The sequence below is a fragment of the Pecten maximus genome, chromosome 17 (assembly GCF_902652985.1).
Source record: "Pecten maximus chromosome 17, xPecMax1.1, whole genome shotgun sequence".
Lineage (NCBI taxonomy): Eukaryota > Metazoa > Mollusca > Bivalvia > Pectinida > Pectinidae > Pecten > Pecten maximus.
This window is the reverse complement of record NC_047031.1, coordinates 9,611,793-9,630,985: the sequence shown is the minus strand read 5'-3', so window position 1 is coordinate 9,630,985 and position 19,193 is coordinate 9,611,793. Positions and strand designations below refer to the sequence as shown.

The 19,193-nt window shown below is 38.6% G+C and overlaps 1 protein-coding gene across 2 annotated transcripts in view; it reads right to left on the bottom strand.

Moving 5' to 3' along the window:
• The window catches only part of LOC117315438 (E3 ubiquitin-protein ligase MIB2-like), a 40,068-nt gene extending 21,971 nt beyond the window's left edge, over nt 1-18,097 (bottom strand). For both annotated transcript variants that reach the window (XR_004529700.1, XM_033869625.1), the window contains exons 1-7: nt 18,005-18,097; nt 15,231-15,437; nt 13,508-13,676; nt 9,398-9,504; nt 5,861-6,058; nt 1,182-1,351; nt 324-428 (exon numbers count right to left, since the gene is read on the bottom strand). Coding sequence is in view for 1 of the 2 variants with exons in the window: in XM_033869625.1 (XP_033725516.1) it covers nt 324-428; nt 1,182-1,351; nt 5,861-6,058; nt 9,398-9,504; nt 13,508-13,676; nt 15,231-15,429 (948 nt within the window). In the remaining variant the exon portion in view is untranslated. The remainder of the gene's footprint in view (nt 1-323; nt 429-1,181; nt 1,352-5,860; nt 6,059-9,397; nt 9,505-13,507; nt 13,677-15,230; nt 15,438-18,004) is intronic.
• Nucleotides 18,098-19,193: the final 1,096 nt, after the last annotated feature.

The window sequence follows — 19,193 nt, the reverse complement described above, 5'->3', positions numbered from 1 at the left end:
GGAGAGAGACCCCTGAGGCCCCCAGATAGAAAGGGGGCTTTGTGGAATTATTTCCGTTTATTAGAGTACTACCTGGTGACGGGATTGCAGGAAAGGTCTTACAGGAATTTCTGACACCGTACATGTAGTATAATGTAGTTTTGCCTGGAGAATCTATATGTTATCTAGATATTTGCCATAGCCAATGGGTAGACAGAGAAATCATCACATTGGGGGTGACAGGGACATCTTCTCCGTGAATGATGGGAGAAATAAGAGCTATAAAACACACGCCCTGTTATTTAGAGAGAACAATAATGTCAGCTCGTTTGGTACATTCTCACCTTTGACAATGCTCCCTTGTAAAACTGCCACGTGGTCCCGTTATGCTCCACTTCAACTGTCGAATCGTCGATTATTCTCTTCACCCTCATCGTCTCCCCGATACACTACAATGACCAAGGTCAGAGGTCACGGTGTACAATTGAACTAAAACTGAATATACAATCACATGGATACTTATGATGTCAGCCAATTATTCATGACCAGTCTGAAATTGAACAGGCATTAGCTAGGAATAGTTGGGATTCAAAATATGAAGTTTAAGAAATATCACTCCAGTATTTCTCAAGAAAGAACGATACAAAATTCAAATATGAAAATCCAAGATGGCTGCCTACTGGATACCGGTATTTTATTTTCCCAATCAGTTTCAAATTGCACCGACACATCATGGGTCCTACAGAAACCTTTATGATAAGTTTGAGAAATATCATTCGCATTTTTTGAAGAAATTCGGGTAACACGGAATTGTTACGGACGCCCGGTGTAACGTTACACCGGACGGACGATTTAGATGAACCCATGCAATCTTATCATGGTTGGCTAAAATGCAGTCTACTAATGCGTGTGAATATTATTTTGTAAAAGTTTATAATCAGTTTACTCTTTCCTTTGCCAGATTTTCAATTTTAGGATGGACCAATCATATGTCTACCCGTCATATGGCTTGCCTACAAGTAGGTAATCGACCTTCCAGGAATAAATTCATTTAAAAAAAATCTAATTAAACTACAACATAGATGCCATTCAGGTTGATGAAACTGATTCAGTATTGCTTTCTCATGCTGCTTACGAATACACTCCCCTTTGCGAAGTATTTGAAACAGTGCATTCATTGTCTGGTCAGCCACGTGATTTACCTCACTCATGCGCATGCTCCATCCCCCGTGACCTCTCTGTACCTCCTTCAGCGATTCTGGTGGAAGATGGACGCAGACTTTGTCCCCCACATTGAACTTTGATGTTGACGGCGTCTTGCGCGGAGGGCTAATTGGCACTTTAGATTTCGCTCCGGTATCCGCTTTCGCCCCTTTACAAAGATATGGACATGTAACATGGGAGACAACCAGCGATATGTGAAATTATGATTATCTCATATTTTATAAACAATGGCGGCGTATTATATGAGGAATAACTGAACGTCATGTTAACGTTTACCTATCGCCTTTCAACTGTTATTTGAACGCTTCAAAACGCAACCAAACGTAAACACTTTACCGGCGACTTGCCAGTGTACCCTGTAGGGGTTGAAAGACCAGCAACTGCAAGGTGATCCTTTAGTATTAGAAGTACTTACCGGTGACTGACAGGTGTTCCCTTTAGTATTAGAAGTACTTACCGTCGACTGGCAGGTGTTCCCTTTAGTATTAGAAGTACTTACCGTCGACTGACAGGTGTTCCCTTTAGTATTAGAAGTACTTACCGGCGACTGACAGGTGTTCCCTTTAGTATTAGAAGTACTTACCGGCGACTGACAGGTGTTCCCTTAGTATTAGAAGTACTTACCGGCGACTGACAGGTGTTCCCTTAGTATTAGAAGTACTTACCGGCGACTGACAGGTGTTCCCTTTAGTATTAGAAGTACTTACCGGCGACTGACAGGTGTTCCCTGTAGTATTAGAAGTACTTACCGGCGACTGACAGGTGTTCCCTTTAGTATTAGAAGTACTTACCGGTGACTGACAGGTGTTCCCTGTAGTATTAGAAGTACTTACCGGTGACTGACAGGTGTTCCCTTTAGTATTAGAAGTACTTACCGGCGACTGACAGGTGTTCCCTTTAGTATTAGAAGTACTTACCGGTGACTGACAGGTGTTCCCTTTAGTATTAGAAGTACTTACCGGCGACTGACAGGTGTTCCCTTTAGTATTAGAAGTATTTACCGGCGACTGACAGGTGTTCCCTTTAGTATTAGAAGTATTTACCGGTGACTGACAGGTGTTCCCTTTAGTATTAGAAGTACTTACCGGCGACTGACAGGTGTTCCCTTGTAGTATTAGAAGTACTTACCGGCGACTGACAGGTGTTCCCTTTAGTATTAGAAGTACTTACCGTCGACTGACAGGTGTTCCCTGTAGTATTAGAAGTACTTACCGGCGACTGACAGGTGTTCCCTTTAGTATTAGAAGTACTTACCGGCGACTGACAGGTGTTCCCTTTAGTATTAGAAGTACTTACCGGTGACTGACAGGTGTTCCCTGTAGTATTAGAAGTACTTACCGGCGACTGACAGGTGTTCCCTTTAGTATTAGAAGTACTTACCGGTGACTGGCAGGTGTTCCCTTTAGTATTAGAAGTACTTACCGGCGACTGACAGGTGTTCCCTTTAGTATTAGAAGTACTTACCGTCGACTGACAGGTGTTCCCTTTAGTATTAGAAGTACTTACCGGCGACTGACAGGTGTTCCCTTTAGTATTAGAAGTACTTACCGGCGACTGACAGGTGTTCCCTTTAGTATTAGAAGTACTTACCGGCGACTGACAGGTGTTCCCTTTAGTATTAGAAGTACTTACCGGTGACTGACAGGTGTTCCCTTTAGTATTAGAAGTACTTACCGGCGACTGACAGGTGTTCCCTTTAGTATTAGAAGTACTTACCGTCGACTGACAGGTGTTCCCTCTAGTATTAGAAGTACTTACCGGTGACTGACAGGTGTTCCCTCTAGTATTAGAAGTACTTACCGGCGACTGACAGGTGTTCCCTTTAGTATTAGAAGTACTTACCGGCGACTGGCAGGTGTTCCCTTTAGTATTAGAAGTACTTACCGGCGACTGACAGGTGTTCCCTTTAGTATTAGAAGTACTTACCGCCGACTGACAGGTGTTCCCTCTAGTATTAGAAGTACTTACCGGCGACTGACAGGTGTTCCCTTTAGTATTAGAAGTACTTACCGCCGACTGGCAGGTGTTCCCTTTAGTATTAGAAGTACTTACCGGCGACTGACAGGTGTTCCCTTTAGTATTAGAAGTACTTACCGTCGACTGACAGGTGTTCCCTTCTAGTATTAGAAGTACTTACCGGCGACTGACAGGTGTTCCCTGTAGTATTAGAAGTACTTACCGGTGACTGGCAGGTGTTCCCTTTAGTATTAGAAGTACTTACCGGCGACTGGCAGGTGTTCCCTTTAGTATTAGAAGTACTTACCGTCGACTGACAGGTGTTCCCTTTAGTATTAGAAGTACTTACCGGCGACTGGCAGGTGTTCCCTTTAGTATTAGAAGTACTTACCGGTGACTGACAGGTGTTCCCTTTAGTATTAGAAGTACTTACCGTCGACTGACAGGTGTTCCCTGTAGTATTAGAAGTACTTACCGGCGACTGACAGGTGTTCCCTGTAGTATTAGAAGTACTTACCGTCGACTGACAGGTGTTCCCTTTAGTATTAGAAGTACTTACCGGCGACTGACAGGTGTTCCCTGTAGTATTAGAAGTACTTACCGGCGACTGACAGGTGTTCCCTTTAGTATTAGAAGTACTTACCGGCGACTGACAGGTGTTCCCTTTAGTATTAGAAGTACTTACCGGCGACTGACATGTGTTCCCTGTAGTATCAGAAGTACTTACCGGCGACTGACAGGTGTTCCCTGTAGTATCAGAAGTACTTACCGGCGACTGACAGGTGTTCCCTGTAGAATCAGAAGTACTTACCGTCGACTGGCATGTGTTACTTGTAGTATTAGAAGTACTTAGCGTCGACTGGCAGGTGTTCCCTTTAGTATAAGAAGTACTTTCCGGCGACTGGCAGGTGTTCCCTTTAGTATTAGAAGTACTTACCGTCGACTGACAGGTGTTCCCTTTAGTATTAGAAGTACTTACCGGCGACTGACAGGTGTTCCCTTTAGTATTAGAAGTACTTTCCGGCGACTGACAGGTGTTCCCTTTAGTATTAGAAGTACTTACCGTCGACTGACAGGTGTTCCCTTTAGTATTAGAAGTACTTACCGGCGACTGACAGGTGTTCCCTTTAGTATTAGAAGTACTTACCGCCGACTGACAGGTGTTCCCTCTAGTATTAGAAGTACTTACCGGCGACTGACAGGTGTTCCCTTTAGTATTAGAAGTACTTACCGGCGACTGGCAGGTGTTCCCTTTAGTATTAGAAGTACTTACCGGCGACTGACAGGTGTTCCCTTTAGTATTAGAAGTACTTACCGGCGACTGACAGGTGTTCCCTGTAGTATTAGAAGTACTTACCGGTGACTGGCAGGTGTTCCCTTTAGTATTAGAAGTACTTACCGGCGACTGACAGGTGTTCCCTTTAGTATTAGAAGTACTTACCGTCGACTGACAGGTGTTCCCTTTAGTATTAGAAGTACTTACCGGCGACTGGCAGGTGTTCCCTTTAGTATTAGAAGTACTTACCGGTGACTGACAGGTGTTCCCTTTAGTATTAGAAGTACTTACCGTCGACTGACAGGTGTTCCCTTTAGTATTAGAAGTACTTACCGGCGACTGACAGGTGTTCCCTGTAGTATTAGAAGTACTTACCGTCGACTGACAGGTGTTCCCTTTAGTATTAGAAGTACTTACCGTCGACTGACAGGTGTTCCCTTTAGTATTAGAAGTACTTACCGGCGACTGACAGGTGTTCCCTTTAGTATTAGAAGTACTTACCGTCGACTGACAGGTGTTCCCTTTAGTATTAGAAGTACTTACCGGCGACTGACAGGTGTTCCCTGTAGTATTAGAAGTACTTACCGGCGACTGACAGGTGTTCCCTTTAGTATTAGAAGTACTTACCGGCGACTGACAGGTGTTCCCTTTAGTATTAGAAGTACTTACCGGCGACTGACATGTGTTCCCTGTAGTATTAGAAGTACTTACCGTCGACTGACAGGTGTTCCCTTTAGTATTAGAAGTACTTACCGGCGACTGACAGGTGTTCCCTTTAGTATTAGAAGTACTTACCGTCGACTGACAGGTGTTCCCTTTAGTATTAGAAGTACTTACCGGTGACTGACAGGTGTTCCCTTTAGTATTAGAAGTACTTACCGGCGACTGACAGGTGTTCCCTTTAGTATTAGAAGTACTTACCGGCGACTGACAGGTGTTCCCTTTAGTATTAGAAGTACTTACCGGCGACTGACAGGTGTTCCCTTTAGTATTAGAAGTACTTACCGGCGACTGACAGGTGTTCCCTGTAGTATTAGAAGTACTTACCGGCGACTGACAGGTGTTCCCTTTAGTATTAGAAGTACTTACCGGCGACTGACAGGTGTTCCCTTTAGTATTAGAAGTACTTACCGTCGACTGACAGGTGTTCCCTTTAGTATTAGAAGTACTTACCGGCGACTGGCAGGTGTTCCCTGTAGTATTAGAAGTACTTACCGGCGACTGACAGGTGTTCCCTTTAGTATTAGAAGTACTTACCGGCGACTGACAGGTGTTCCCTTTAGTATTAGAAGTACTTACCGGCGACTGACAGGTGTTCCCTTTAGTATTAGAAGTACTTACCGGCGACTGACAGGTGTTCCCTTTAGTATTAGAAGTACTTACCGGCGACTGACAGGTGTTCCCTTTAGTATTAGAAGTACTTACCGGCCACTGGCAGGTGTCCCCGATAGTAGTAGAAGCCCTGCGCGTCCTCCACACATTTTACATCCACTTTTCCCTGACTGCCCACTCGGTACACATTCGATTCGTTATTTGGCCATTTGACCTTCACCGCATTCCTCGTGCCCACCGCCGAACCGTATGGTCTGATATCAACTACTGTTCCTCTGGCTCCTATACCTCCTACACACAGACATATGTACGTACAGGTAATACACACCTCCTACATACAGACATATGTACGTAATACACACCTCCTACATACAGACATATGTACGTAATACACACCTCCTACATACAGACATATGTACGTACATGTAATACACACCTCCTACATACAGACATATGTACGTAATACACACCTCCTACATACAGACATATGTACGTATATGTAATACACACCTCCTACACACAGACATATGTACGTAATACACACCTCCTACATACAGACATATGTACGTAATACACACCTCCTACATACAGACATATGTACGTAATACACACCTCCTACATACAGACATATGTACGTAATACACACCTCCTACATACAGACATATGTACGTACATGTAATATACACCTCCTACATACAGACATATGTACGTAATACACACCTCCTACATACAGACATATGTACGTAATACACACCTCCTACATACAGACATATGTACGTAATACACACCTCCTACATACAGACATATGTATGTAATACACACCTCCTACATACAGACATATGTACGTAATACACACCTCCTACATACAGACATATGTACGTAATACACACCTCCTACATACAGACATATGTACGTAATACACACTTCCTACATACAGACATATGTACGTAATACACACCTCCTACACACCGACATATGTACGTAATACACACCTCCTACACACAGACATATGTACGTAATACACACCTCCTACATACAGACATATGTACGTAATATACACCTCCTACACACAGACATATGTACGTATATGTGATACACACCTCCTACATACAGACATATGTACGTTATACACACCTCCTACATACAGACATATGTACGTACAGGTAATATACACCTCCTACACACAGACATATGTACGTAATACACACCTCCTACATACAGACATATGTACGTAATACACACCTCCTACATACAGACATATGTACGTAATACACACCTCCTACATACAGACATATGTATGTAATACACACCTCCTACATACAGACATATGTACGTAATACACACCTCCTACATACAGACATATGTACGTAATACACACCTCCTACATACAGACATATGTACGTAATACACACTTCCTACATACAGACATATGTACGTAATACACACCTCCTACACACCGACATATGTACGTAATACACACCTCCTACACACAGACATATGTACGTAATACACACCTCCTACATACAGACATATGTACGTAATATACACCTCCTACACACAGACATATGTACGTACATGTGATACACACCTCCTACATACAGACATATGTACGTTATACACACCTCCTACATACAGACATATGTATGTACAGGTAATATACACCTCCTACACACAGACATATGTACGTAATACACACCTCCTTCATACAGACATATGTACGTAATACACACCTCCTACATACAGACATATGTACGTACATGTAATACACACCTCCTACATAGAGACATATGTACGTAATACACACCTCCTACATACAGACATATGTACGTAATACACACCTCCTACATACAGACATATGTACGTAATACACACCTCCTACATACAGACATATGTACGTACATGTAATACACACCTCCTACATACAGACATATGTACGTACAGGTAATACACACCTCCTACATACAGACATATGTACGTACATGTGATACACACCTCCTACATACAGACATATGTACGTACATGTAATACACACCTCCTACATACAGACATATGTACGTAATACACACCTCCTACATAAAGACATATGTACGTAATACACACCTCCTACATACAGACACATGTACGTACATGTTATACACACCTCCTACATACAGACATATGTACGTACATGTAATACACACCTCCTACATACAGACATATGTACGTAATACACACCTCCTACATACAGACATATGTACGTACATGTAATACACACCTCCTACATACAGACATATGTACGTACATGTGATACACACCTCCTACATACAGACATATGTACGTACATGTAATACACACCTCCTACATACAGACATATGTACGTACATGTAATACACACCTCCTACATAAAGACATATGTACGTAATACACACCTCCTACATACAGACATATGTACGTAATATACACCTCCTACATACAGACATATGTAAGTAATACACACCTCCTACATACAGACATATGTACGTAATACACAAAAAGCAGGTGAAGCGATGTATCGATCTACAAGGGATACATAATTGCGTTTATTAATTTCAGAATATTTACTCTAAATGACTCGGGCATCACCACTTATACTTGTCTTTTGTGATAGCTATTTTCTACCACAATACCCTGTGTTATTCAACTCTCAGACCATCAGTTAATCATTACAGCTGTTGATTAACAATCTGTTTATACCACACGTGGTATAAACTCTGTACGCATTTTGATTGGCTAACACGGTAAACTTTGACCCAAGCTGCAATTGTTATTGACGTCATCAATAATCTAATGACGTCACATCACCGGGTCCCGGACGTCACCGGTACACTTTATTTGCATACGCGAAATTATACTTGGCCACGTTTCCCTTTGATTCAAGCCGATATTATTGTGGTAGAAACAGGTCACACGACTCGAAATTGTTGGATATGGAATTTATTTCACACGAGTAAGTTATTTTTTAAAAGTTGCAAAAAACACTCGCTAAAGCTCGTGTCTTTTGTAACTTTTAAAAAATAACTTACTCGTGTGAAATAAATTCCATATCCAACAACCACTCGTTGTGTAACCTCTATTTCTACCACAATACGCTGTGTTATTCCACTCTCAAGCTATTGTATAAATGTGCCGACTGTTGGATAAATATATGCTATATACCACTAATGGTATATGACCTTCCGGTCTTTTGATTGGTCAAGAATTCGAACTTTGACCCAAGCTGCAATTGTTATTGACGTCATCGATAATCGAATGACGTCACATCACCGGGTCCCGGACGTCACCGGTACAATTTATTTGCATACGCGAAATTATACTTGGCCACGATTCCCTTTGATTCAAGCCGATATCATTGTGGTAGAAACAGGTCACACGACTCGTGATTGTTAAATATGGAATTTATTTCACACTTGTAAGTTGTTTTTTAAAAGTTGCAAAAGACACTCGCTAAAGCTCGTGTCTTTTGTAAATTTTAAAAAATAACTTCATGGGAAATAAATTCCATATCCAACAATCACTCTTGTTTAACCTCTATATATCGAATATTCCAACAGGGTGTTTGGTGAAAAAGAGGCGTGTTTGGTGAAAAAGAGGCTGAGTAAATGGAAAGCTTACCATCCTGGTCCCCGAACTCCCAGTGAGCACCCCTCTGGACCTTGGCTCCGGGGAAGATCCCCATGGCCCGGATCTTGGTTTCCGCAGACCTTTTCGTTACAGTCACCCTGCAGATGAATATATACTACCTGTATCTGTTGTGGAATGATTCATAACCTATTTAATCAAACTCTTAAGTAAAGAGAAGTACGAGTAGACAGGTTAATATGAAGGATATATCGTCACAGTCACAGGGTGTCGGAGAAGACAGGTAAGTGTAAGGTATATCGTGAGTCACATGGTGTCGGAATAGACAGGTTAGTGTAAGGTATGTCGTGAGACACAGGGCGTCGGAGTAGACAGGTTAGCATGAGGAATATGTCGCGAGCAGAACAGTCTGCGAAATAGAGATAAAAATCTCAAATCATCAAAATCCAAGATGGCTGCCTGTAAGGAGATGCACAGGGACCTGATAATAACAGGGATATGATAATAACAGGGATCTGATAATAACAGGGATATGATAATAACAGGGATCTGATAATAACAGGGATCTGATAATAACAGGGATATGATAATAACAGGGATATGATAATAACAGGGATCTGATAATAACAGGGATATGATAATAACAGGGATCTGATAATAACAGGGATATTATAATAACAGGGATCTGATAATAACAGGGATATGATAATAACAAGGATCTGATAATAACAGGGATCTAATAATAACAGGGATCTGATAATAACAGGGATATGATAATAACAGGATATGATAATAACAGGGATCTGATAATAACAGGGATCTGATAATAATAACAGGGATCTGATAATAACAGGATCTGATAATAACAGGGATCTGATAATAACAAGGATCTGATAATAACAGGGATCTGATAATAACAGGATCTGATAATAACAGGGTCTGATAATAACAAGGATCTGATAACAACAAGGATCTGATAATAACAAGGATCTGATAATAACAAGAATCTGATAACAACAAGGATCTGATAATAACAAGGATCTGATAACAACAAGGATCTGATAATAACAGGGACCTGATAATAACAGGGATCTGATAATAACAGGGATCTGATAATAACAGGGATCTGATAATAACAGGGATATGATAATAACAGGATATGATAATAACGGGAATCTAATAATAACAGGGATATGATAATAACAGGGATATGATAATAACAGGGATATGATAATAACAGGATATGATAATAACGGGAATCTAATAATAACAGGGATATGATAATAACAGGGATCTGATAATAACAGGGATCTGATAATAACAAGGACCTGATAATAACAGGGATCTAATAATAACAGGGATCTGATAATAACAGGGATCTGATAATAACAGGGATCTGATAATAACAGGATATGATAATAACAGGGATCTGATAATAACAGGGATCTGATAATAACAGGGATATGATAATAACAGGGATCTGATAATAACAGGGATCTGATAATAACAGGGATATGATAATAACAGGGATATGATAATAACAGGGATCTGATAATAACAGGGATCTGATAATAACAGGGATCTGATAATAACAGGGATCTGATAATAACAGGGATATGATAATAACAGGGATCTGATAATAACAGGGATCTGATAATAACAGGGATATGATAATAACAGGGATATGATAATAACAGGGATCTGATAATAACAGGGATCTGATAATAACAGGGATATGATAATAACAGGGATCTGATAATAACAGGGATCTGATAATAACAGGGATCTGATGATAACAGGGATCTGATAACAACAAAGATCTGATAATAACAGGGACCTGATAATAACAGGGATATTATAATAACAGGGATCTGATAATAACAGGGATATGATAATAACAAGGATCTGATAATAACAGGGATCTGATAATAACAGGGATATTATAATAACAGGGATCTGATAATAACAAGGATATGATAATAACAGGGATCTGATAATAACAGGGATCTGATAATAACAGGGATCTAATAATAACAGGGATCTGATAATAACAGGGATATGATAATAACAGGATATGATAATAACAGGGATCTGATAATAACAGGGATATGATAATAACAGGGATCTGATAATAACAGGATCTGATAATAACAGGGATCTGATAATAACAAGGATCTGATAATAACAGGGATCTGATAATAACAGGATCTGATAATAACAGGGTCTGATAATAACAAGGATCTGATAACAACAAGGATCTGATAATAACAAGGATCTGATAATAACAAGAATCTGATAACAACAAGGATCTGATAATAACAAGGATCTGATAACAACAAGGATCTGATAATAACAGGGACCTGATAATAACAGGGATATGATAATAACAGGGATCTGATAATAACAGGGATCTGATAATAACAGGGATATGATAATAACAGGATATGATAATAACGGGAATCTAATAATAACAGGGATATGATAATAACAGGGATATGATAATAACAGGGATATGATAATAACAGGGATATGATAATAACGGGAATCTAATAATAACAGGGATATGATAATAACAGGGATCTGATAATAACAGGGATCTGATAATAACAAGGACCTGATAATAACAGGGATCTAATAATAACAGGGATCTGATAATAACAGGGATCTGATAATAACAGGGATCTGATAATAACAGGATCTGATAATAACAGGGATCTGATAATAACAGGGATCTGATAATAACAGGGATATGATAATAACAGGGATCTGATAATAACAGGGATCTGATAATAACAGGGATATGATAATAACAGGGATCTGATAATAACAGGGATCTGATAATAACAGGGATCTGATAATAACAGGGATCTGATAATAACAGGGATCTGATGATAACAGGGATCTGATAACAACAAAGATCTGATAATAACAGGGACCTGATAATAACAGGGATCTGATAATAACAGGGATCTGATAATAACAGGGATCTGATAATAACAGGGATATGATAATAACAAGGATCTGATAATAACAAGGATCTGATAATAACAGGGATCTGATAATAATAACAGGGATCTGATGATAACAGGGATCTGATAATAACAGGATCTGATAATAACAGGGATATGATAATAACAAGGATCTGATAATAACAAGGATCTGATAATAACAAGGATCTGATAATAACAAGGATCTGATAATAATAACAGGGATCTGATAATAACAGGGATCTGATAATAACAAGGATCTGATAATAACAAGGATCTGATAATAACAAGGATCTGATAATAATAACAGGGATCTGATAATAACAGGGATCTGATAATAACAGGGATATGATAATAACAGGGATATGATAATAACAGGGATATGATAATAACAGGGATCTGATAATAACAGGGATCTGATAATAACAGGGATATGATAATAACAGGGATCTGATAATAACAGGGATCTGATAATAACAGGGATATGATAATAACAGGGATATGATAATAACAGGATCTGATAATAACAGGGATCTGATAATAACAGGGATCTGATAATAACAGGGATATGATAATAACAGGGATATGATAATAACAGGATCTGATAATAACAAGGATCTGATAATAACAGGGATATGATAATAACAGGGATCTAATAATAACAGGGATATGATAATAACAGGGATCTGATAATAACAGGGATCTGATAATAACAAGGATCTGATAATAACAGGGATCTGATAATAACAGGGATATGATAATAACAGGGATCTGATAATAACAGGGATATGATAATAACAGGGATCTGATAATAACAGGGATATGATAATAACAGGGACCTAGGAATCGTTTACAGTCTATGAGTACTTTGGCCTATCCTTGTGTGTGTAACATATACGAACTTTAAATTGAAATGAGATTCTCTTTTCGGCAAATGACACGCGGAAACCCAGTCTGTGTTATTACAGGGCAATGTCGAAATCATTAATTACACTGTAAAATATAGAAAAAAATAACACATTTTCTTTATATTTTTTCTTTTAACTTTTGAAATTAATCATAAGGAAAAAAATAAGGAAAACCGTTAAAATCCATTATTTATTTATAAACATTTGCGAAATTAATCATATTTTAACCACTGTTAATGGCTACATACCACGTGCCTCCGGACTTATCCATACGTTGGAAGACATGGTCCAAGTTGTGTTGGGAGGTAAAGTAGCACTGGCTACAGAGGTCAATATCCGGGCACTGTGTACACCGCCAGCGCATGCCTTGGATGACTTTTTTGCAATTCGAGCAATTCACACCAGTATGTTTTACCCCTGAAATTGAGCAGGTTATTTTAGAAACTCCTTTTCCGAATCACCCCGGCTAAATGTCATGGGTTACGCCCATTTAGCGCTGATTGAACATACGGCGAACTGCTCAGGAGACCCCGCCCACCCACCCTCTACTCTCTACCCATATCCGGGTATTTCTATACAGCGCAGTAAACTAACTCACGTGTTTGTGGGTTTTGTTTTCTTATGAATTTCACCGATACAATCAGTCTCTCTCAGGGAAAATACATGTTAATGTCTGTGAAATATTTTATATAAATGATTGTCGTCAATAATTGAAACCAAATTAATTAATAATTTCCCTTTAATGTATGATGACAACGCAATCCTATCCGCACACCAGAAAAGCTAGAATACTTCGTCGTAGCGAGGAAATGTACGGAGGTCAATACAAGGGGACAATCTGATACTTTTAAATAATTTGCAAGTCATGCTGACTTTAATATCAAAACACAATGTTCTGATCTGGACGGTAACGCCATAAAAACGAAAAAGAAGGAAAGAAAGAGAAATAAACAAAAGAGGACACGTGCGGTAGAAAATTTAAAGCTACATTCCGTAATGAGGATTACCATTATCTGTAGGTAGAAAAAAGTACATCGTAGGTAAGTTCAGGTAAAAGTACATCTCAGGTATGTACAGGTATGTACAGGTATGTACAGGTAAAATTACATCATATGTATTACAGTTAAAAGTAAATCATGTATATTTACAGGTAAAAGTCCATCATGTGTATGTACAGGTAAAAGTACATTATATGTATTACAGGTAAAAGTACATCATATGTATTACAGGTAAAATTACATCATAGGTATGTACAGGTAAAAGTACATTACATGTATTAGAGGTAAAAGTCCATCATGGATATTAATACTTCCTTGCATTGGTACAGAGAGCGGACATGGACGTAATTCCTGGAGTATCGAGAATGGCTATATACCGTGTTACGTCTACATATCAAAGATTGAAACTTTTACTTTCTACATAACTCGTCAGTTTTGCCATATTGTAGCGGCATCATGTATGACATAAATATCGTACAATAAATTGTCACAATTCGATATCTGATGCAGAAATATACCCCCTGCAGAGAAAAACAAGCGCCTGTGTTGTGTGTAAAATTTGTTTGAAAGTTTTTTGTCTAATAAGCATAAATATCAGTTGAATGATAAACAGAATCTTACACTCGTGATTATGTAATATGAATTTGTTGTACTACATGTAGTTTAATAATTTCCATATAACAAAGCCGTTCATGTAAGATCCTCTATTATGGTATTGTTTGGTTTATATTGTTTAACGTCCTATTAACAGCCAGGGTCATTTAAGGACGTGCCAGGATTTGGAGGTGGAGGAAAACCGGAGTATCCGGAGGAAAACCACCGGCCTACGGTCAGTACCTGGCAACTGCCCCACGTAGGTTACGAACTCGCAGCCCAGAGGTGGAGGGCTAGTGATAAAGTGTCGGGACACCTTAACCACTCGGGCACTGTGGCCTCCAATACAGTAGCCATCCTAATAACACACATTGCTTACCAATAGGGGCATTATCCAAAATCCTCAAGTCATATTTGCCGTCTTTGCCCGTCCGACAGTTACTTTTCCCGCCTTTGTCCCAAATCACGTCATAGTTATCTGTATCGTCCTTGATGACGGTTCCCATGTGACCTTCACCATGATCGGCATTTCCATGGCTCCAGTCTGGACCACGGACAACACGCAATCCCACAGACATGGTTTATACTGGAAATAAACATCATAATTCTACATTTCTGAGTGTGAAATTAGTCCGACGAGAATTGTACTGGAAATAAACATCATAATTCTACATTTCTGAATGTAAAATTAGTCCGACCAGAATTGTACTGGAAATAAACTACACAGTTCTACATTTCAGTATAAACCAGGTCGTGCAAGTAACTTTTACAATAATGGGCAAGATGTACGATATAAAAGTTAGCTGTATATTATATCTGTAACTGCATAACTGTATGGTTTAATCCCGTTTCTCCCAAAACTGAAAATCTAGGTAAAATTTTTGGGAGAAACAGGATTTGTTTACACAGGGGGCTAATTATTAAGTAAACACAGAAGGTTATTATCTCTCTCATTCATTTATTGAAAAATCCAGGTAAATACAGGTAGATAGGTGACAGAACTACAAAAATGTCAATTGAATGTTATAATTTGAGATGTGAAATTACATATTATTTCATTGACAAAATCATATACAATGTATATATATGTGAATTTATATTTCAAACATATTCTAAACTTTAAAAAGTTGAAATTAATGCATTTATATTACACACATATGTGTACTTTTTACTGGTGATATGATATACTTGTACAATGGATAACTAATAAGCACTATATTATCTTCAAAATACATTATAATAAGCACCACATACAAAAGATGAATTTATAGCAAGGATGATACATTGTTAACATAACTATACGTAACTACATATATGTTGTATGTTTTATTTCACTCCATATGTAATAAATATGTTGCTCGGTCGCCATAGTTGATGTAGTCGATGTCGCCGTTGCGTAGAAGGGTTTTCAGTTAGGTCAAACGGTTGTTTAGTTGTCGGTATCTGCGTCTCTTGGGCATTGGCAGTCCTCCGGCAGCAAGCTGAAGTCGGGTGGATATTGGTTCGAGTCCATTCATCTTCCAAAATGATGTCTGCCAAGGATGTCGGTAGCTTTGGTAGTAGTTTGCTTCTGAAGTGGTAAAGGGTTGTCTTACAGGTTGCGTAGGTGGGAATCTGCTCAAGCAGTGGTCTGTCAGCTGCCCAGTGCTGTGACTGTAGTTTGGATACTTCTTCGTCGTAGATGGCGGGTATGGGTTCGAGTTCCTTCATACACCTCTTCTTGATGCTGTTCATTATCGTCTGAACTTCCCCCTGGAAATGGTTGGGTGGGTGGTTGTGTTGATGACCGAATTGTACAGGAATATCGTTGGTAGTATTGATGGTTGCAGGGCAGTCTATCACAGCATCTCCAGTAGGTAGTGTCTCGAATGGTTGAGATTGTATAATTATATGATAAAAAGTATATATCAGTGTACTTCCTGTCTACAAATCAGTGGTCCTTATAAAGCTAATATGTAAAATCGTACATGTACATGTATATAATTAAGGTAGGGATTGGCACTATTTACCGTATCTATAGTACTAGTATATCATGCTTGTATTATCAATGAAACATATTTTATACTGTATTACTTTATTATGCATTTATGATAAATGATTATGAATATTATCTATACGTAATAAATATGTCAGCGTTCATATAGATTTTATCCTGGGGCTTACATCGAGGATTTGTATGAAGAATTTCTTTTAAAAATCCTGAAAATTTTGTGGTCAATGTAATGAATGTTAAAATATCAGTGCATAAACACTGTGATTATCATTTAAAATGAATGAAATCATTTAAGTAACTGTAATGCATTGTGCTATCATTTAATGATATACCATGTAATGTGTTCTTCTGTATAAAGATATATATATTGTTGATTGATATAATGACATGATTGTCCATCACTATATGTACCATTGTATTATTGTATATGTATGTGTCTAATCTCCAATGTGTCTTGTAACACAATGAAATAAAAGAATCTGAATCTGAATCTCTGTAGTTGTTCTTCACCATGTACCGGTATCCAGCCTGGAGTAGAGTCCTACCACCATGTTTGTTTGCAGTAAACTGGACATGTACTTGATATTGTATATCTACATCAAAGAACCCTTTTAAAATAATTATCTTGCTACGCCATATTCAGACGAGTTAGCTATGCCCGGTAATTCCACTTTGTTTATAGGGAAGTTGTATTGATAGGGTAGTTTTATTTATCGGCCAGTGTCAAATCCTCAATTATTCTGATGAGGGTGACATAGTCAATAATTGTCACACAAACGTCATTTAACATTTACTATTACACGAACCTGTAGTTGTGATGCAATGCAACAAAAATTGGGAAAAAACTGTTTCGAATCAAAGTTACTTTCGATTACTTTCGATTTACATATATAAAGCATTGACAAAATAATATACGTTGTAATTGGAAATATTTGATCTTGAGAGGACTACAAAATCATGCTACAGATTATCATGATGAAAATATAAAATGTGTCTTTGAGGTTTCATATCGTCATAAGGTAAAATCTGGTTTATTTGTATAATTTCGGTTTTCATTAAATGTCAAAATTCTAAGAACAAGAAACTATTTTTGTGGTGAGCAACCAGATAATATTTGTGTTGTAAACGTTATACGTGCTTTTAACCATGGCAATACTTACATTTCTACGGGGCTGTATCTTCTGTATGTGCTACACTAGATCCCTGGAAGCCAAATCGAAGACTTCCAATTCAGGAAGCTAAAAGCCACACTGGATTCCTGTTAAATGTGTATGGTGAGCCGTAAGAACCTGGCGTGAAGCTGTCAATATTGCCTGTCACATCTACCAGTGATATCTGGTGTTAAAGTATCATATTTGAGTGTTAACAAAGCCGAGACAGTAAACGATCTTGCTTTATAAAGCTTTAAAACATGTCCCCCAACTCAGCATAAACGGGATGTCTGATATCACTAATACACAACACAAACGGGATGTCTGATATCACTAATACACAACACAAACGGGATGTCTGATATCACTAATACACAACACAGACGGGATATCTGATATCACAAATACACAACATTAACGGGATGTCTAATATCACCAATACACAACACAGACGGGATATCTGATGTCACTAATACACAACATTAACGGGATGTCTGATATCACCTATACACAACATTAACGAGATGTCTGATATCACTAATACACAACACAGACGGGATGCCTGATATCACTAATACACAACATTAACGGGATATCTGATATCACTAATACACAACACAGACGGGATATCTGATATCACCAATACACAACACAAACGGGATATCTGATATCACTAATACACAACATTAACGGGATGTCTGATATCACTAATACACAACACAGACGGGATATCTGATATCACCAATACACAACATTAACGGGATGTCTGATATCACTAATACACAACATTAACGGGATATCTGATATCACCAATACACAACACAAACGGGATATCTGATATCACCAATACACAACATTAACAGGATGTCATATTTCACCAATACACAACATTAACGGGATGTCTGATATCACTAATACACAACACAAACGGGATGTCTGATATCACTAATACAAAACATAAACGGGATATCTGATATCACCAATACACAACATTAACGGGATGTCTGATATCACCAATACACAACATTAACAGGATGTCTGATATCACTAATACACAACACAGACGGGATATCTGATATCACTAATACACAACATTAACGGGATGTCTGATATCACCAATACACAACATTAACGGGATGTCTGATATCACCAATACACAACATTAACGGGATATCTGATATCACCTATACACAACATT